The 21,473-nt window shown below is 54.7% G+C and overlaps 1 protein-coding gene across 1 annotated transcript in view; it reads right to left on the bottom strand.

Moving 5' to 3' along the window:
• Window positions 1-11,346: 11,346 nt before the first annotated feature.
• The window catches only part of PPP2R2C (protein phosphatase 2 regulatory subunit Bgamma), a 134,792-nt gene continuing 124,665 nt past the window's right edge, over window positions 11,347-21,473 (bottom strand). Inside the window, exons 8-9 of the mRNA XM_065877336.1 lie at window positions 19,951-20,042; window positions 11,347-11,638 (exon numbers count right to left, since the gene is read on the bottom strand). Coding sequence (XP_065733408.1) covers window positions 11,347-11,638; window positions 19,951-20,042 — 384 coding nt within the window. The remainder of the gene's footprint in view (window positions 11,639-19,950; window positions 20,043-21,473) is intronic.

Genomic DNA, 21,473 nt, shown 5'->3' on the forward strand with positions numbered 1-21,473 from the left:
AGTACACTTGTGAATGTTTTAAATGAAGTTAAGCATTCATGGAACTTTAGAACCAATTAAGAACCTTTATATAGGCCCTCACCAGACGAATGTCCCGTCTAGCTTTTAAAAAGTTTAACCTTTGTGAAAATAACCATGTTTAGCTGAACGGAACTTATTGGAGTGGCTTAATCCAAACAGGGGGACTGGTGTCAGACGATGCTCTGTCTGCATCCACCTCCCAACCACCAAACCTGCCGGGACACACAGTCTTGCCTTTCTGCCTGCATCACAGCTTTACTTCCTCGTGACTACGCATCCAGAAAAGGTTGGCTAATACGTATGACTTATCATCGAAAACATGCCTTATTTAACTTAACTAATGAGCTCTGATGGCGTTCATTGCCGCCCTCGAACAAATATTTATTGCCCTGTGATGCTGAGCAGATGCTGTAATTGCACGGTTGGAATCAAACCCAGTTTCCACCCTCAGGGAAATCACACAAGTCAGATGTGTGTGGGCCCCAGTGCAGAGTCAGAAGTGCCCTCCTGCCTTCAGACACAGGAAGTGCTATGGGGGCCCAGAGAAGGCAGAACTTCAGCCTGGGGAGGGAGACGGGGTCCGGAAGGCTTCTGGGAGGATGTGGGGTTTGCCCCATTTTGATAACAAGGGGAGAGACTGGATTTGGTGAGGTCAGAGGAACACTATTCAACCTTCAGGGCACCCATTGACGCCTCAGGCGTCGCCCAGGACACCAGGGGGTTCCAGAGGATAGAGCTTGGGATCCAAAGGCCAGGTTGGAATTGAGTCTCTGTCCTGCAGGCAGCTAGAGCCCCTCTCTTGACTCTGAAGCCAGGGTCCTCATAAGGTCAGGGCTGAGCTCTGGAAAATGGGTCAGAGGGTACTTTAAGGCACCGTGTGGAGGAGAAAGGAGACAGTGGAAAGGTCATCCCCCATCTCCCAGCAGACCTGGCCAGCTGGCCCTTTGGTGGTAGATACTACTTCTATGGATGCTTCCACGGGGCCATAAACACCAAATGGCCTTGACCCCTGTGGCCCTGAGGGTCCCCGGCCTGCTTGCTGTCCTCCTTTCCTGTTGGTAAACAGGCCGCTGTCTGCCGGGCCCAGGACCAGGTGGTAGGCGCATGGAGGGATCTGCAGAGGTCAGGCTGTTGGCGGCAGAATCCTGCTTCTGGGAGCTGATCCCCACCCTCTGTGAGGGGGGTAGGGGACCTAGGTCTCTGAGCGTCACTTTGTTTACATGAGGCTGTTTGGTCCTGAGAACTAGGTCCCATGGCCGGCCCCCTGCCAACATTTACACATGAGAATTGTTAAAGGTTCATGTTCACGTTGTGTGGACTTGGCCAAAGTTACATGGCCAGGAGGTGGCAGAGCTGGGACAGAACCAAAGCCTGTTCTTTTTACAGAGCCACAAAGAAACCACCATTTTCCTGGGGCTTAAAATCCCTTTTCAGGGCTTCCCTGGTGGCGCAGTGGTTGAGAGTCCGCCTGCCGATGCAGGGGACACGGGTTCGTGCTCCGGTCCGGGAGGATCCCACATGCCGCGGAGCTGCTGGGCCCGTGAGCCGTGGCCGCTGAGCCTGCGCGTCCGGAGCCTGTGCTCCGCAACGGGAGAGGCCACAACAGTGAGAGGCCCGTGTACTGCAAAAAAAAAAAAAAAAAAAAATCCCTTTTCAGAACATTGCCCACAGGGGCCACGCTTGGGCCTGCCAGGAAAGAACTGTGCTGACTGCAGGGGCCACCAGCAGGTCACACCACGTCTGAGCGCCTGCCAGGCCTTCATCTCTCTGGGCCTGTGGGAGCACCGGGGGCTGGTCTGTGGTGGTGGGTGGGTTGTCTCACGACGCTTCCATGAAGCATCAGAGCGTTTGCGCTGCTCGGGGAAGACCCAGTTGAGGCCTGGAGAGGGTTTGGCACCAGAGCTTCCCACGCATGGCAGTGAGACCACCCCCGCTTCTGAGTGCCCCAGAGGGGTATTCTTTCACGGAACCTGCCCTGTCCATCCTCTTGAGGGGCGGACAGCAGTATCAGAAAGGCCGCACTCCCCTGTGGACGTGCTGCTAAAGACCAGCTCTTCAACGTTCAGTTATTCAAATGCTCTTTTCCATTTTTTCATTTCCACTCCTATATCCCAATCACACGTCATGTAACTGCAAAAACCCAAATTTCTGCATGTACCTGTTTCAAAGTTGTCCATAAAGCAGGACCTTGTCGTTCCTGAACGTGCCGTGAGACAACAGAATCCTTTAACCATCCCAACTCCCAATCTGCATGTCCAGATGTCAGGGTTAAAGCCACACCAGCCTGCTGTGCACACGTAAACCTCACCGAGAAGCGCTGGGAGAGCTCCCTGCACCTGGCAGGGTCTTCACCTGGGGAAAAGTGCTGCTTGTCATCATGGAATAAAGAAAATTCATTCGTTTAACAAATGCTGAGCACCTACGGTGTGCTGTGTTCTTCTCAGGTACAGGGGATGCAGCAGTGAACAGAGCAGTCCCCACCCTGGTGGGTGTGACGTTTCCTGGTGGGGGGCTGGGGGGACCATCAGCCAATAATAAAGTGACATAATGCCCAGTAGAGAAAGGGGCCACAATTACCTGCCATGAGCGCTTTAGAGGCTCCTGTCCAATTTGCCAGGGTTCGTGTGTTTTCTCCTTTAATCATCATGGCAGTCATTGCAAGATAGACATTTCCACTTTGAAGATGCGGGAGGGAAAATAACCACCCCCAGAGGTGTCTATGTGCTAATCCTCTAAACGAGGCAAAAGGGACTCCGCAGATGGGTTAAGGGTTTTGAGATGGGAGAGGATCCTGGATTAGCCAGGTGGATGCAATGCAATCACAAGCGTCCTTACGAGAGAGGGGTAGGAGTATTATCAGGGAGAGAGAGATTGAGGATGATATGCTACTGGCTTGAAAATGAAGGAAGGGACCATGAACCAAGGAATGTAGATGCCCCTAGAAACTGGAAAAGGCAAGGGATGGATTCTCCCCTAGAGTCTCCAGAGGAAACCGGCCCTGCTTGGGAGTTTTCATCTTGATATTAGCCCGGTGAGACCCATTTCAGAGTCTGACCTCCAGAACGGTAAGATAATGAATGTGGATTGTTTTGGGTCACTAAGTTTGTGGTCACTGGTTACAGCAGCCACAGGAAACTCATACAGAAATGGAGTGGGTCAGGAAGTTAGTGTTCTCTTCCAGCCCACACAGCCGAGTCTTAATGCAGCTCAGACTCAAGCCCCCCTGCTGGCCCTCTGCCTGGCCATTTCCTCCCAGCTCCATAGAGCAGTTTGAAGTTCTCTTCCTGTAGTGGAAGCTGAAGTACACATTTATGGCGGTACTGAGCGAGGAGGAGAGTAGCCGTCCTCCTGTTACACGGGGGACAGAAGACCTCTGTGTTCTGACCATAAGTGCTCTTGACAGGTGGAAATTCCCAGGGGCCTCAAAACCTTTCTGCAGATAGGGGGAGATGGGGGGTATAAATTATATATGAAATGAATGGATGAAAAAATAAAATGGACACAGTAGTTACTTTTAGAAAGCAAAATGAGTAGATTAGGATATCCTTAAAAGGGTACCTAGCTACGTTTTTTTTTTTTTGCGGTACGCGGGCCTCTCACTGTTGTAGCCTCTCCCGTTGCGGAGCACAGGCTCCGGACGCGCAGGCTCAGCGGCCATGGCTCACGGGCCCAGCCGCTCCGCTGGGATTCTCCCGGACCGGGGCACGAACCCGCGTCCCCTGCATCGGCAGGTGGACTCTCAACCACTGCACCACCAGGGAAGCCCCATGAAGGTTTTTAAAGGGAATAAGGGAAATAATTTCAGTTAATCATTGAGATGGGAGCTCAGGGCCGTCGCCATCTCCCTCTGTGTGCAGGCTTGTGTGCAGACTTGTCAATTCCTCACGACCTTTCTTTAGATAATATCTTGTTCACACAGTTTGTGAGATTACTGAAGGGGAAGCTAGGGAAGCGATCTGGTCATCTGTTAATTACTTATTCTTTATTCCTACTTCTTGATCTACAGAAAGAACCAACAAATCAGGAAGGTATTGTGTGAGCAAAAGATTTGAAAGGTGTGCTTGGGCCAGAGATGAGTAGGGCATGGGGGCGCCTGATTTAAAAGTTAGTCACGATGTAGTTTTGCTAAAGTGACAAGAGAAAAGGGATTTCCTGCAGAGGACTGTTTCCTGCAAAGAGCTATTTACAAATCCCCCCCCTTCAGATATCATTCCATTTCTATGGGATTAAGGATGAAGGTCCATCTTCTGTAACTGCTTAATCCTGAGAAAGGGCGTCGAGGTCTTAGAGTGAAAGGTAGCGACATGGGTTTGAAGCGTCTCTGTGCTGACAGTTGTAGCTGCCCAGTTACATATACGGGCAGAACAAGCTACTATTATTTTGATGCCCACAAAGATATAGATTATTATGAGCTGTAGTGTTAATCCCGTTCTCTTGAGGGCAGTTCTTGGAGTTGTGCTGGCCACAGATTCAATACTGCTCAGGAAAGAGCGGCTTATGTCATGGCTGCAGTCCTGTCATCATGCAGTTAGCTTTCCCTCTGGTGGCAGTTATAGTATCTGTAAAACAACTCAGGAATGTACATCAGCTACTGAATCTGTGACTCTATCGTCCTCATTGTTAACTGCTCGAGCCTGCTCTTTTGTGACTCAGGGAGGCCTGGGAGACCTCAGCTTTTATACAAACAAGAGGCAGGGGACATTGAGGGACCTTTGTACTTGGGAGGGGGCCCGCACAGGGTTCTGCACGGTTCCAGCATGAGCAGATACCAGCACCACTCCACTTATCTTTATCCCTCGCAGGTGCCCTTCTTCTCTGGTAGTAGAGCCCTGACCTTGAGCTGGACCTTTGGCTGCCCAGGAACAGCCCTGTTTCCCAGCCTCCCCTGCTGCGGGCCTAATTTCTGGTCACTGGAAGTAATTGGAATGGATACAACATTCTTCTCCTGTCCTGAGAGTCAGGGGAGAGGTTGGGTTGGCCTCGCTTGGCTCATACACTGACCCCATGACTAAAGCAGGCAAGACACTCGGTCCAGCACTGCACCCAGCCTGCACACATGAAGGAGCGGAGGTTTCTCCCGAACCAGCTCATAGCCCAGTTACCAGTAGAGGGGAACGTGGCTGCTGGTGGTGATGAACCGCATCCCTGCCCTCCCAGCCTGCGTGGCTGCAGGGACTCCAGAGTCTGGCCAGCAGTGCCAGGGGTCCTGGGGGTGCATGCAGAGCCCACACCACCCTCCTGAGTGGTGGCGGTGGTTTGGTCAGCCTGCTGGCTCCGGGTGTAGCAAACCCCTCTCCTCCCCGACCTCGCCCTCCCCCAGCCCCCTCCTCCCTCCCGCAGGCTCCCTGCTGCCCTCCGCGCAAGGCGGCTTCATTCTCAGCATGGACACAGGCTACCCTGATTTCCCACAGGGACCGAGCTGCAGGGTTTGGCAAGACGTCACTGAAGCTTGGTCCCAGTGCGAGGGCAGAGCGATGATGTCATTCAACATGCTTCCAGGGGGCCAGGCTCCGCGCTGACCACTTCTGCCAGGATTTTCTTCTTTGATCTGCACCACCCCACGAGGTAGGTGCTATCATTCTCCATGCTTTGTGGATGAGAAAACTGAGACACGGGAAGGGTAGGTAATGTCCCCAAGATCCACAACGGTCATCAAAGCCAGGCTTTGAATCCCTGAACTGGGCTCCAGCGTCCCTGCCCTGAACCACTTAGCCTCTGTGTTGCTCACATAGTGGGCACCCAAAGAACATTTGTCGAGCGAACAAATGAGTGATTAAGCAGGTTTGTAAAGGTAAATGGTGAAGTTAGTTCTCATCTGGCACCCCTCATAGGTGTTACACGTGTATTAAATGAATAAGTCACTTCTCCAGCCATCCATCTCTATTTTGCATGTTTGTACATCTTTTTGCATCATTTTAATAATGGATTCCTTTCCATTTTTATTTTTACTTTTGTCTTCCTAATATTGCTGCCTTTTGCGGATGTCAGTTCCTCTCTGAAATTCATTGTCACTTGACTGTGTGGGCCCCATGTGGAATTCTAACAGCATCCAGGTAGCGACAATGGGGCTTTGTTTTTTAAAAGAGGACATGGCTGTTTTAAATGAATCACTCACAACTCGGGCAATTATCTTGAGCTCTATAAGCTTCTCCGTTGCTAGGAAACCATCCCTCCAAGCTGGTAAGCCTTTGCTAAAGTATCGTCGTCGAGTGGTTCCACTTCTGCAGGCCCTGAGCCAGCCTGCTGTTCCAGTTAGTTCCCAGCAGAGGAAAAGCAGCAGTGGCCCGAAAACACCCCTCGGACGGCACCCATGGGGACCTGAGGTGGCTCAGGTGGCGGCGACCCCAGGACCCAGTCTGGGGGCACACTGCCTGGGGGCGGATCCCCAGTTTGTGGCCGTGGGTGAGGTACCCCTCTCTCTCTGTGCCTCAGTTTCCATCTTTGTAAAATAAGGAAATCACAGCATCCTCATTTACGGTGACTTGCTGAGGAAATGAGAAAAGCTCACAAAAAGCTCTCAGCACGGTGCCTGGTGCAGTGCACGGCTCAGAAGTGCCCGCTGTTAATACAACAACGACACGGAGCGTGAAGGGTAAGGATGCTGACAGGGCAGCTGGGCAGGTCACCGAGGGGCCCGTACTCCAGGCCAAGGCTCAAGGGCATACTCCAGTGGGTGTCAGGAGCCTCAGAGGCTCAGGGCTCGGGGGAAACAGGGTGATGGCTCTGCTTTCACCTGAGCAGAGGGTGGTCTGCAGTTGGGAAGAGGTCTGGCGAGGGGAGCAGAGTTTGAGCCTTGTTTCACATGGCCCCTGGAGCGCTCGCCCTGTGGCCTGCCCACAGCTCAGCCCGGGGGCTCGTCCACGTGTGCCGCTCTGCGCAGGGCCCCGGCCCTCTAGCAGCCCCACACCCCTCTGTGCTACCATCTGGCTGCCAGCCCCTGAGCACGGCTCAGAGCTCCCAGCAAGGCCCCACCCTGGCTGCCCCCAAGAAGGGCCACGTGGAGGCCAGTCCCGCCTTTGCTGCTCCACCTGAGGCGAGTACTTGGACCTCTGGGGTCCTCACCTGTGAAAGTGGGCAGGAATCTGCCGAACGTGTTGGCTGTGAGATCAGAATGAAGGGACCTGAGTGTGTCCACTCCCCAGAACCACTGCGACAAAGGACCACAAACTGGAGTGGTTTAAAACAACACACTTATTCTCCTACAGTCTGCGGCGGGGGGTGGGGGGCGGTCAGAAGTCCCACCTGGTCTCACTGGGCTAAAATCGATGTGTCGGCAGGGCTGTGCTCCTTCCAGAGGCTCTAGGGGAGAATCCATTTCCTTGCTTTTTCCAGCTCCTAGAGGCCACCCACACTCCTTGGCCTGTGGCCCCTTCCTCCATCTTCAGAGCCAGCGATGACAGGTGGAGTCCTCATGTCACATGTCTCTGACCCTTTTTGCACTGCTGCATCTCCCTCTGAGTACAGCCAACAGAGGTTCTCTACCTTCTGGGACTCATGTGACAGACTGCTCCTCCCTGGATAATCCAGGATATGCTCCCCATCTCAAGGTCCATCATCTTAATCACACCTGTGGAGTCCCAGAGCTGGTGCTCAGTCAGTGCTGGGTGGGGCTGGATTTGGTAGGGCTGAGACCACGGTATCGTCACCATCCTTTGGGCATCTGCCATGCGCCGGCACTTCCACCATCTGAGTTTGAATTCAGACTCCTCAACTTACAAGTTCTATGAATTTCGGCACAAGTGAAATCTTACTCTCCCTAAGCCTCAGTTTCTCCAGGTGTAAAATGGGTATAACACTAGTACTCCCCCCCTTCCCCCACAAAAAGGCAAAACATGAAGCCTAAACGAGATACTACCATGGGTTTAACAAGGTATTTTTTATTACCTCACTAGTCATCCCAGCAAGAAGGAGTGGCATCGCCCTCTATTTACACATGGGGTTCAGAGAGGTTAGCCCATTGTCCAAGGTCACACAGCCCGGAAGTGGTTTCCCCTCCTTTATCAGTGTCCTGGGGTGGAGTGGTTGATGGAGAACTTAGCCAAAGTCCTGCCAGCACACCCACCAGCACAGCCACTTCCTTCCTCCTGCTGGGCCCGAAGTTAAAACACCCTCTTGAAAGTGGAGGCAAGGCCTGGGCTCCCAGGAGGGGAGCAGGGAAGCCACGGGGTACATGAAGCGCTTCCCCACACAGTCTCTGGCTTATCTCAGCCATTGCAGCATGTGGGGCTGGGACTCTCTGGCTTCCAGAACCAATCCAGATGCCCTGTGGTCTGGTTCCTCCCAGATCCTGTTCCCCAGGACACTGAAGCATGTGTGGTGGTGCTGCTGGGGGAGCACCGTATTAGGAGTTAACTGGACCAAACTAGAAACGTGGCTCCAGCACCTGCTAGCTGTGTGATTTTGAGCCAATTCCTTCACCTCTCTGAACCTCAGTTTCCTCATCTGTGCCATATTCTCAAGTTGGATGTGAGGCTCAAAAAAGGTGAGGGGAGAGTGTGAGAATGTTTGAAAATCATGGTGGGCTATGCTTCCTTGCTTCAAAACAAAACAAAACAAAACAAAACAAGACAGCTGTCATTTATTGAGAGCTTACGTGCCAGGCACTGAACTTTGCAGGCCTTATCCAATTTAATCTCACCCCTCCCCTCACGACCCCAAACCACGAGGTCAGTACTATCATCAGCTCCATTTCCTCAGTGTTGAAATCAGAGCTCGGAAAGGTTAAAGGCTGCCGTAGAATCTGGAGGCAGGAAAGCCTGGAAGTGAGCCAGGCTTCCCATGTGTATCCCCATCCGCCATATGTGCCTCCCGACGGGACCCATGGCCCATTAAAAACAAACAGCATTCCAAGCCTCATTTTCCATGTAACATTTGTTATTTTATTGGAAAAAGCTGGTATTAACATATTTATAATTTTATTCAACAGTTGGATAGTTTGTGAGACACCAAAGAAAACAAGAATGCACCTATGAGTTACAGAGTCCAAAATGGTCAGGCCTGTCTACTCTACCACCACTTATCCGATGCCACCGAGCGATCAGTCCTCAGAGAGTATTGAAATAAAAACAAAAACAACTCAACAACTTCACAATGACTATGTGAACGCCCGTACATTCAAGAAGAGCAGAAAATTTAAACGGTAAGGAAGCAAAGTTTGTGACTATGTTACTGGCCCTTCTGCCATGTCTAGTTTTGCCCCTCCCCCTCAGCATCTTTTCTCAACACACATTTTATTCATAATTTGCTTTGGACATCACTATCTTCCAGGGATCCAAAGGCATGCTTTTTCTTCTGAGATCTTTTTCTTTCTTTCCCTTTTTTTTTTTTTTCCTTTCTGGTTTGGTATCCAAAGTTTAAAACAGAGTAAGGAACCAGGAACTGTATTAAGACCTCCTTTTGAATACAGATTTGCCCTTTGTAGAAATGGTCCATGTTAAATCTATGATCTGACAGTAACCTCTATCTGCAAATGCAAATTTCCTCTCAGCATCTGAATCACAAAGGGAAATGGATCACACCAAATACCCCAGTAATTGTGTAAGGCCCTCAGAGCTGGATTTTGGCTTCAACAAGATTTCTATACAATTTACCACATTTTGAACCTCTTTACAAAGGGAAAAAGAGGAATCCATCCCTGTGATTGTTAACTTTAGTTAGAATAGATATGTACATATAATACTGTCCAGGTCACCTGGATTTTACAGTGATATATAGACAAACATTCTTCATTCATGTTGATTAAAAAAAAAAATCAATGGACCCATTTCCTTGTGTAATTATCGTATGGCTGGAAGTGAGTGCACATGCGTGCTGTGCTTTGACACACACAAAAGTAGACCATTATCTGTTGAGAAAAATCTCGGGTTGGGCCTATTTCCTGGGTTAGGTTACATCTTGTAAAAAAAAAATGTCGGATTCGGTTGGGCCTCTGAACTCCGCTTTTTGAATCAAAATGCAAGCCACGTGGCTCTGCTGCCAGTTCCAAGGGCAAAGACAAGTGGGCGTGGTGGGTGGGTGGGCCGATCTGGTCCTGACAGCGGGAGGAACTGTCCTGGAAATACCGCATTCTCTGTGGCCCGAGGGGAAGTGTCCTTCGGGACTGAGGGTCATAAAAGAAAATTTATCCTAAAATGGTCATAACATGCAATTTTCTTTTGGAGGCAGTTCAGTGCATCTGGAAAAGGAGCTGGGGTACAGATGTGGGGTGGAGAGAGGGCGGAGTTCCTCGTTACCCAACAGGTGAGGGGCACCCCGGGGGTCTTCTGCATTCTGTGTCTCGATTCTCCCCGGACCCTCGTCATTGTCCCACCTGCTCTGTCCTGCTTCACAAGATGAAGAGATGTTTCCAGAAGCTTCCAGGCTAGAATGCTGCTTTAACATAAGCCACCAACGTGGTGGGTTATAAAGGGCCTTGTGGGAGCGCCTGGATGGGATTCCTGACTCCCCCCTTGGTTGGTGCAGGCCTTGGGCCTCAGTTTTCTTGTACGCACAATGGGAATGACAAGTTATTCACCTTTAATCCCTGGCACCAGGCACAGAGCCTGGCACTCAGTGCGCAGTTGGCATTTATGGAGGAAATGAATAGGCACCCAGTTCACAGGGTCGTGATGAAGATGCAGAAAGATCATGGAGGGAGCCAGTATGAGTTCCCACGAGGTGTCAGTGACGGTTGCAGGATGACAGGAGAGCCACAGGGCGGCTGCAGGGACAGACGCATGGGCCTGGGGGGCTGGCACCACGCCCAGCACGGGGCAGATGCTCACGAAGGGTTGTTTAAATGGTGAAGAAAACAGGCACACACATGGGATTCCATTCCCCTTCCTCTCAAGAAACTGTAACAGACCTGGGATATTCAAAGACATTAAAATAACCTAAAAGAGCTTGCAAATTCTCAGCATGAATTCACGATCCAAAAAGCAAAACAGTGAGACCCTCGGCTCTGAAACAGTGGCAATTGCTCCATTTATCATCAAAAGAATCCCTGGCTGGCTTGTTTGAGCTTCGTTCTCCGTCCCCAGAGCCCTGATCTGGGGCCAGTGAGGCGCGCGAGAGAAATGGCTCCGGGGCTCCCTCGTCCCCAGAAAGGAACCTCTGGAGTGAAAAATTAACGCGCAGAGGTAAAAATCCTAATAAGGTGGGAACGACTGCACGCGGTTAAAGTACGGGATGAAAGAACTGAACTTCAAGGCCGACAATCACGTCGGTTTACTGTGAATCCTTTTTCCTGTTTTCAAACAATCACCAGCAAAGGCGGTCCGGCCCCGGGATGCTGGACGGACGGCCCGGCGCCCCCTGGTGGCCACTCCGCGCATGGCCGTGTGGCGCCTAGTGCATGTCGGAGTTCACCTTGTCCTGGAAGATGTACAGGTTGTTGGTGGCCGCGATGGCGATGATGTTCTCGGCCGGGTGCCAGGCCGTGTGCAGGATCTTTTTGGTGAAGTCCAAGCTGTCCACGCTGATGTCGTCCCGCCTCCGCTTGCCGCCCACGCACACGCGCCGCGGCTTGAGCACCGCCCGGGGCTTGCTGCTCTCCCGCGACGCCTCCAGGGTCACATCCCGCTTGGTGTTCCGGTCAAACATGCGAAAGAAGTTGTTGTAGGCCCCGGTCATGATGACGCTGGCGGGAGACGGAGCGGCGTCAGGCAGGGCAACAGAAGAGAGAAGCCCGCCCCTCCTCCCGGGGCTGCAGGGCCATCGCCCGGGAAGCAGACGGGGGACACGCCTGCCTCTTCCCACCTTCTCTTAGGGTCTCTTGTCCTCCCTCACATCTCGGCTGCCTCAGCACACAGACTTAGGGCCAGGAACTGAGACCCGTTTAATGCTCTGCCCCAAACATTATAAAAACATTCCCTTGTACTTTGTTTGCCCTTTAGTCCAAAAGAGAGAGCCCTAGACTTTCAGTAAGACTAACAACAGAAGAAGACGAGCAAAGTGAAACACAGGAGACACTGGGCTACAAACTCTGCGCTGACAAAAGGCAGGCCCCTGAATCAGCCAGATGTGGCCTCCTGGTGGGGACCCAGGACCCTCCTGTTGTCTGAATAGTTGAGTGACTAAATGATCACTGTCTGCACACCATCAATGTGCAGGTGTTCACAGACCTCCCCTGTTCTCCTAACGAGCATTCTATATTTGTCTAGCCACTCCCCACCTCTTCTCCCTACCTCTCCTAAGGAGAAGGGATTCCTGTTGGACCAGAGGAAGGACGTTAATCTACACAGTAAGAGATGGGAGAGAAAAGAATACCACCTACATGGGCCTGGGCCTGGAGAAAGGGGTTGGGTTTTGGAGCAGCTGGGGGCAGGCCATACAAAGTAACTGGGGAGGTGGGAGTGAATTCCAGAAAACGATACTGAGGGTAAGGAAGTGGTCCCCTTCAATGTTCTTCAGGAGAGATGCGGACAGACTGGAATCCCTCCTCCCTTTAGGAGATGAACTGTGCTTCCTGACGGTGTCATTGCTCCAAGATGAGCCACGAGGACCCCTCGGTTTACAAGGGTTATGCACATAAGCCATGTCTTCAGTATCACTCAAGTCACAGGAGTAATCCCGTGCACTGGGCTGTGTAGGGTCAGATGTTCAGGCTCCCCGAATGACGCTGAGCCACAGGCTGAAAGTGACATATGTCCTGGTAACATATTTCCTTCTTGTGGGAGAACCTGAGCTGACACCAGGAGAGTGTGGTACCTGAGGCCCCAGCCTGTAGCATCTTCACCTCCCCTGTAGCCCACCTCCCCGGGGCCCACATGAGAATGGACAAGTTGTCATCACAAGTCACCCGTCACCTCGCCTGTGGACCATGTCTTAATGTCGGTCCTTTCTAGATGCTGATGGCCTGGGTGTGGGTTGGGGAGGCCCCTCTGCTGCCTGGTTCCTGAAACTGCTCAAGGAGAGGGGTCTCCCCAGCAGAGGGAAGAGGGTAGAGTGGCATCCGTCTCCCAATGTGATTGATACAGCACTTTGTTTCCTTCCTAACTGATAAGTCTGCCCCTCCGGCCTCTGATCCTTCACAGAAAGGACCTTTCACTTGGCTTGGGGCCTGGCAAGTCTGGGCCAGGAACCCCGTTTAGGTTCCGGCCCACAAGCAGCTGCCTGCCCGGGCTGTGCGGTTCCTGGAGATGGCCGTGTGCCCGTGAGGCCAGCCTCCCACCAGAGCCACAACCTGCAGGTTAGTGCTTGGTGCCACCTCCCCTCGACACCCAAACCGCTCTCTCTGACCTTGTGTTCAGAGATGGATGGGTAGGTATTTGGGGGCAATGAGGATGGAAAACCCCTTCTATAAAGTGGCACTTCCGCAGATGTTCCAGGGGCGTCCAGGCGGAAGGGGGTGAGGCCCACCCGGGCCCCAGCAGGGGGCAGAGGGCACGTACCAACTGGGTGGTAGGAGAGGCGCTCCATAGAAAGACTGTTCGCAAATGTTCTGGAAGGTTCTAAGGGAACACAGGGGAAGTGCTGTGCCCTGGGACTGGTACATTTGGAGATTTTGAAATTACCCGGAGGCCTGAGAGGGAAGGGGAGGGAGGAGTCACAGGAGAGAGAGAGAGAGAAAGAGACAGAGCCAGAGAGGTCTGTGTGAAGGGGGCTGTCCTCTGCAGGGAGCTGTGCCCAAAGGGACACAGTCAGCCAAGATGACAGGAAACAAGGGGGAATAAACGCTCTGGCCTCTCTCTCCACCCTCAGTCTCCTTCTAGGGTCCTCAGTGGTTAAACCCGGCCAGAAGCCAGTGGGCACGGAGGCCTGTGGATGCAGCCCATGGGGTCGGCCTCCAGGTATAGTCTCTGTGGAGGAGGGTGGAGATGGGAGCTGGAGGGGCAAGTGGGGAGCCCTCCCGGCTCACCTCGCAGCGCTAATCGCCCGTGGGCCAGCAGCGCCCGCCTGTGTCTCTACCTCTCCGGCAGAGGCGGGGCGGTGGGGGTGGGGGGGCTCCCGGCGCAGGTGTGTCTTGTCTGAGTCCCCAGGGCCTGGCTTGGCCACCTATGTGGGAAGTGGTCCTTGAAAGAAAGACAACCCCTGGCAGCAGCGGACAGGAACAGACCAAGCAGAGCCGCCCAGCCCTCATGCCCCGGGGACGACGAAAACTCAGTAAATGCTTTGTAAACCAAATGCACTGAAGGGCCAGAAGCTTCTCTCATTCACTGCCAGACCTGCAGGTTCAGAAGGTACCTGCCCCCAGTAGGGGCTCACTAAGTATCTGACGAATGAATGAATGAACGAGTGAATGGATCACTGAATGCCGGGGCAGGGTCACACACAGTCACAGCCACCCTCGGAAGACTTAGGAAGGCATGAAACAAGCTGCGTGGCCACCCCCCTGCACAGGGACAGGGGACAGGCCAGGGGTGAGTGGAGGGGGCTTCTCGGACGCTATCTGGGGAGGGGTGGCACGTGGCAATCAAAGGGTTCTGCCTTTTAAGAGGTTTGTGTAATCCCCGGACGTGAAGGGCGGGTGGTGGAGAACTCTAACGCGCTTTCTGGCTATAGTCTCTTCTGTTCTGAAACCTTAACTGCTGTGAACAGATCCGAGTGCTGCAGAGGAAATGACATGCTGCGGAGGTGCTGGGTGGGCGTGAGGCGCCCCCCAGCGCTGCTGGCGTGGGATAGGGGGGTGGGGGACAGTGCCCTCTGCTCCCTCCTTCCCAAAGAAGCCCCCCTTCTCTCCTCAGAGGTCAGCTCACACCAGGGAAGGCTGGGTTGGCTCTGATGTCGCCTAAGTTATGGCCCGTGAGACTTCACGACAGTGCCACCGCCCATGCGTCACTGGAGCGCAAGCCCAGGTCTCTCGGGGCTGCCCTGGGGCTGCTGTGTGTGCCAGCGGCTTCTCCTCGGGGTCCAGGAGTGTGACCCTTGCCCGGGTCATCACCGGAGTGCAGCGGCTCAGCCAGCCAAGGGTCGGCCTTGTTTGGGCCAGAAGACAGGGAGGAGGGCAGGGTGAGGTTGGGCCTCCGAGGGGCTGGGGGTGGGGTCAGAGGGGCCATCCTGCCAGCCAGCGCCCAAGTGTCCCAAGGCCAGGGGATGGGCGGGGGGGAGCAGGGGGTGCTGCAGGGACAAGGCCCGTCATATTGACCTTGGCCTTCCCACACAGCCCGGGAGGTGATGCCGGGGAACCGCTCCCTGGATCCGCGCTCTCCACTGCCCTTCTTCCTGCCTCTCAGACGCAGCAGGGCTGGAGGGGCGAGAGGAGGGCAGGCGAGCAGGGGGCAGCGACCAGGGGCCGCTGCGGGTGCAGGGAAGCCGCGCCCGAGTCTTCGTGTTCAGGAGAGGCAGTGGGGCTGCGGGCACAGGCATGCAGGGCCGGACAGAGGCCCGGAGCCCCTTCTGCAAGGTGAGCGAGGAGGACCCGAGGCAGGGAGCGGGAGGGTGCACTGCGCTAGCTGCCAGCGTGCGTCTGTGCGTGTGTATGCGTGTGCACGCCCTGCGGAGGGACTCCTCAGGCCTCGGGGGTCGGGGGTGACCAGTGGGGATGAACTCTGACCTCCCGACTCGGGGCAGCAAGCCCACCAGGCCTGTCTGGTTCCACAGACAAGAGGGGGGCCTGCCTGGGACCCCGCCAGACGCCCCCTGTCCCTCCCACAGCTGGCGTGCGCTGGTGTCAGGCTCTGCATCAGGCCGGGTCGCGGGGTGGGCCCCCGGCACTGGGGCCCAGGCATAGGAGGTCAGTGCCGATGGAGGCAGGAGGGCCGGGCTTCATGATGAGGGGACTCCTGCTTTTGGTCCTTCCTGATCGCCCGCTCTGCCTGGCCCTGGGACACTGGGTGACACTGGGATGACACTGCTAAGCCAGCAGCAAGAGAAGGTGGATTCTCTCCTTCTTCCACCCCTCCCTCATCTCCCCTCTCCTTGCGGTGTCCCTCACCCCCACCCTATGAGGTGGTCCTCCCAGAGCCTGCAAAGGAGGAGGGTGGCCTGCAGGGGCACAGACCCACCTAGAAGCTCTTAAAACCCATACCAGCCCCGCAGCCTGGGGGTAGGGGCAGCACGTTGGATGGGGGAGTCAGAGAGTCCCAAGGGCCAAGGCCTCCCTTCCCTGGGCCCAGAGCAGCTGCTGTGGAGCAGAAAGGGTGGAGCTCACCAGCTCAGACTGGGGTCAGGAGCCGGGCAGGAGGCCCTGATGCCGGGTGACCTGGGGAAGACAGGGAAGGAAGCCTTTCTCTCTCCACCTGCTTTACTTGGGCCTAAAACGCAAAGGCAAAGGCACACTCCACAAGCACATGCAGTGTGGACAGTGCTTGGGTCGGGTCAGCCACCTGGGTCCAGATCCCAGCTCTGCCCCTGACATGCTTCCTAGCTCCCCGTGCAGTTTTCCCATCTATAAAATGGGGTGAGGGACCCCAGCCCCTGGTGAGAATGGACTGGATAACAAGGTAAAACAGAACAGTGCTGAACTCAGTAAATCCCACCTCCTGTTATGTATTAAATGCCAACAGGTATTTCTGAATTCTAACCATCCGTGGGGCCTGAAGCCCCACCCACCTGTCTGACTGGGAGCCCAAGACTAGGGAAGCAGAAGGAGAGAGTAGGAATCTGCGTGCCAAGGGGCCCGACCAGGGGGGCCTCGCCCCCTCCCTCCCTGCTGGCAGGGGCGAGAGAAGAGAGAAGGCAGCCCTCCCGCGACCCATTTCTCTAGGGAACAGTTCACAGAACCCGGTGGGTGCTTTCACACAACACCCATCCTTCTTCTGAGCCATCAGGGGAAGGGAGAGTGAGATCATTCAAGTTATTTGTAACCCACACAGCTGCTAATCCTCCTTCCATTTGGCTGCGGGATCCAGCTGACACCTCTGGGGGAGGGGAGGGAGCCCCACCACACCTGCAGGGAGGGGTCTCTCTCACCTGGGAACACCAGGTCTCAGCACCCTGCAAACCACACTGGGACAGAATGGCCCATTGCTCCCATTCTTAGGTGTTCTCTAACATTCTAGAAGGTTCTTTTAACAGGTCCTGGCTGCCCTTGTCCCCAGGCTCTCTTCTTTCCACTGGGGAAAGGCTCCTGCCCCATCCCTGTGGTTCTGGAGAGTGTGACAATCATGGTGCTCTACTGCCCCCTGCTGGCCAACTGTGGCATGCAATAAATCATGTCCATGCTGATTGGCTCAAAAGTGAGCATGTGACCCAAACAAAGCCAATCAGATCCTTCCATGAGAATTTTCCATATACCTAGAAGGGTGATTGTGGGCTGGGAGGACAATGGAAGGGGGAGTATTTGGGGTCACCATCCCGAATAGCAAGGGGGAGCCATCTGTAGTAGGAGAGGATGAGGCTAGTGTTTAAGAAGAAGCAGGGAGGCTCAGAGATGGGAGTGGACAGAGAGGAGATGGCCCCAAAGGTACAGCATGAGCCCTGGGGTAGCCTTGCTGGAACTTCTCAGAACAAGCTTAGGCTTATCTGATTCCTGCAACTGGAAGATACTTGGTTGACACAGATACCTTCTTCCCAGGCAGAACAGATCAAGGGGAACTTCCTAGAAGAGGTGGCATTTGAGGTGGGTCTTGGTGGCTCCGCAGGGTTCTTTCAGACAAGACAAACAACAGACCGGTGTGTGCAAATCATCGGACCATCTGCTGCCAATATGGAGCCATGGCCTTGCCAGGAGTTTCACATACAGCGTCTTATCCTCAAAGCAGCCCTTGAAAGTCCTGATTTATTAGAACTACTTTCCAGGTGACCAGACTCAGAGAAGTCAGGTGGCTTATTCAAGCATGCAGTTGGAGAGTGGTGGAGCACGGTCTGGAAATCGAGGGTGTCTGACCCCCAAACCTCTGCCCCTTCCTCGCCCCCAGGCTGCCCATCTAAGTCTTGCTAGAGTTGGGTAACGGGCGCTGTGAGGGTTATCAGATGTCCACCTGCTCTGTGCTGCTACCTATACAACTGGCATGCTGGAAGCTTCCCGTTAACATGAGAAGGACAGAAAACGCTGAGCTGAGGGATTCAGGTTTGCTTTGGTTTTCAAGGGTGGGGGCCCTGGAGGGCAGCACTTGCTTCTCCCCTTTGCCTCTGAGCTCCTGGAAGGCTGGGACCAGGCTTTATTTACCTTGGGATCCTCCTCTATGGGGCTTGCTGGGCTCATGGGATGCTTGTGTTGAAGTGGAAGGAGGTGGCATACCCCTATGCCTTCCAGAAGGTCAACAACCACTGACTGGACACTCCTGAGGCCCCAAGTGAGGGGCTCAGGATGGGCTGAGCTACAGTCCCACTCCCAGCGACACCTCAACCAGTGGGGAAGGCAAACAGAGGCAAGATGAAAACATGTAATAAATGCAAAGACACAGAAGGAAAACCCAGGAGGCTGGGGGTGTCAAGATGCAGAGGACCCTGAGGGCTTCCTGGAGGAGGTGGCCTTGAGTTGAGTCAGTAAAGTGAGGTGACAGCAGGAGTGAGCCAGGTGCAGTGTGGTCAGGGTTCCACGGGGTGGGAGTAGAGCGGGTTGTGGAGGAAGGTGCAGGGACTACCAGGGCTGGGGTGGCTGGCATGTAAAGTGTATGGCAGTGAGAGGCAGGACAGCAGCTCCAGGCTGGGCACCCAAAAGCCAGGAAGAGAAGGCGGCTCCTGTCTCTGGAAGCCCAGCATGCCCGTTCATGGACGCCCCCTGGTGGTGATGTGAAGGAAAGGCGGGCAGTGGTCACAACCACTGGGAGCCCAACACAGAAAGACAGACAGGCAGACAGACACACACACGCAGTAGTACTGGAATCCCCTTTTTGCTGTCTTCTGAGATTCTAATAGACTCCCCAGCCCCAGACCTACTGCCGGTAATCCCTGGGGAACCCCCAGTGTGTCAGCCTGTGGGCAGGCCCCTGGAGGGAGTGCCGCGGGTCCCCTCTGACCCCGCTGCATCAGCCCAGTCTCAGGCCAGGGCCTCCACCTGGTTTTCTAAGTGTCCTTCAGCGGACCCCCTGTGCCCACCATACTGGTCCCTCTGAGAGCACTGTCCACTTGGAGACTCCTGAGCCCCAAGATGCTGGCAGAAGCTCTAGGGGATCCTCCACTCCTGGACACAGCAGCTCGACCCCCCTTGCGTCCCCACCCATCTTCCCTGGTGGTCCCGGTGGGTCTGTGCTCACAGCCACACAGGGTGGTAGCACAGAAGCTCTCACATGACCACGGCAGTGCCAGACACACTCAGAACTCGGGGACAGCCCAGCCTGCTCCTGGCTGGACACGCAGGACTGACGGGGTCCACGTGGATGGACGCGCCCCGGGATGGCACCTGAGTTGAAGGCTGCCGGCTCTCACTCCGTGCCTTCTCCCTCGCCAAACCCGCTCCGCTTGTGAAGTGTGACGGGCAACAGGCCGATATCCTGGCCAGAGTGCTTTTCAGCCCTGCAAGTTCTGGTCACCTGGGTCCCTGCCCTGGGCCTTCCCTGTCCACACTCGCCCTGGGCTGAGCCAGGTGATGGGGAAGCAGGAACTCAGGTCAGGTTCAGAGCCATTTCCCAGGTGGGTGGGGCTGTGAGAGGCGGCTGCACCTGTGGAAGCCCCCAGCCACAAAAGGTGCAGCAGCTCTGCCATGCTCCCCGGAGCCCAATGGGCCTGAAGCTACAACCACGATGGCCGGAGGAGGGTGGAGGTGGGTGTAGACCAGTGGCTAAAGCCCTCCCCGCCTCGGGGCTCTGGCACCTGAACAGCCCTCAGTCCTGACAACGTGGGGAAGGGGCTGCACGGTGAGGGACCCGGAATTGACTAAAGATGTTTCCACTACCACTCAGGAGATGTTAGGTATAGTTTCAGAACATGAAGTTTCCTTTCTGCCCTTGAATCTGAGAGCTGAGAGCTCAAAGCTGCTACAAGAAAGACTGGGCCTCCTTGGAACACCTTGATTCCTCAGGCTTGATAACAGTTAGTCCCCCTGACACATCCCGCCCAGGTCACCAGCCGGCCCTGCAGAGTGGAAGGTCCCTAGTTAGGTGGGTGGGGTCCAAGGTCTGAGGTTACCTGTCGCTCCCATTCCAGGCGCATTCGAACTTGTCAAAAATGCAGTCGTTCTCATACAGGGAACAGAGCTTGCTCCGAAGGTAATCGTGGACCTGGTGAGAGAAGGGGACGGGGTGAGTCGAGGGGGGCACCCCGACAGTCCTGGCCCCCGTCCAGGAGGAGGGTCTCACTGAGCAGGGCTGTGTCCTCCGGGGTCTGGATGGCACTCCCAACTCAGCCCTGCTCATCAGGAAGGGTCCATAGTCTGGCACACGGCTGACCCCTGAGCTGTGGCCAGAGAGGGGACCAAATCCTGGCTTTGCTCCTCCCTGGCTGTGTGACCCTGGACAGTGACCTCACCCTCTCTGAGCCTTGGTTTATTCATCCTTAAAGTGATAAGAGCACTCACCTCATGGGCTGTTCCAGGATCAAATGTAAGTGACTATTTGGTATAGGGTCATGTCCTCTGAGGACAGGTGGTCACCGTGAGCACATTGGTGACCATCATGGAGAAAAGGGGAAGGAGAATTCACACAGGCCTCTCAAGCGTGATCTCGGCAGACGCCACCTGTCCTGTTTTATATAGATGAGGCACTGAAGCTCAGAGGTTAAGTAACTGGCCCAAAGTCACACAGCGTACAAGTGGAAGGCCAGGATCCTCTCCCAGGGTTACCAGACACCACAGGAGAGATGCTGATGCCCCATGACCTGCGTCCATCTGACTGTAGCCCCATCCCACAAGCTCTATAACCACGGGGCCTCCTGGGTGCCAGCTCTCTTCAGGGACATGGCCCTGCCCTCTGGGTGGCGGAAGGGGCAGGTAAATGGGTAACATGAAGCCTGAACTCCTGGCTCTGCCCCTTTGTGACCCAGGGGAGTCACTTAGCTGCTATGAGCCTCAGGTTTCCCCGTCTGAAAAGAGGGTCATGAGATTCCCCCTGCCGGAGAAGCGCATGAGGGTTCAGGGCAACGACCATGGGGCAAAGCACCAGGGAGGTGTTTGCGACCCCGATTAACTATGGAGGGATGGAGAGAAAGAAGTGTCCAACTCCTGCTGGGCAGTGACATTGGCCACAAACCAAGGGTCAAGTGCAGGGAGGGGTGGGGAAGAAAAAGGGGGGTTTTGTCCTTTTCCATCGGGGAACCTCTTATTCATCTTTAAAAACCCAGCTTTAGAGTAGGTCTCCTCCTCTGGCAGCCTCCCTGGATTCCCCCAGGCTGAACTTCTCTCTCTGACTCCTCAGAGCATCCAGTGCACCTGAGGCTCCTGCCCTGACTTAGCGTGTGTTTATATTGACCCCGCAGGCTGGAAGGTTCTTAACACAGGACTTCCTCAGGCCTCGGATGGCATGCCCCACCCCAGAGAGGGCTCCCTGCCTGCCCTGCTCGCGAAGCTTGCTCCACCGCCCTTCTCTTCCCACTCAACCTGCACTCCTGCTTTATTTTTATTTTGGGGCCCTGCCTCACAGCTTATGGGATCTTAGTTCCCCAATGAGGGATTGAACTCGGGCCCTTGGCAGTGAAAGTGCTGAGTCCTAGCCACT

The sequence above is a fragment of the Phocoena phocoena genome, chromosome 5, assembly GCF_963924675.1.
Source record: "Phocoena phocoena chromosome 5, mPhoPho1.1, whole genome shotgun sequence".
Lineage (NCBI taxonomy): Eukaryota > Metazoa > Chordata > Mammalia > Artiodactyla > Phocoenidae > Phocoena > Phocoena phocoena.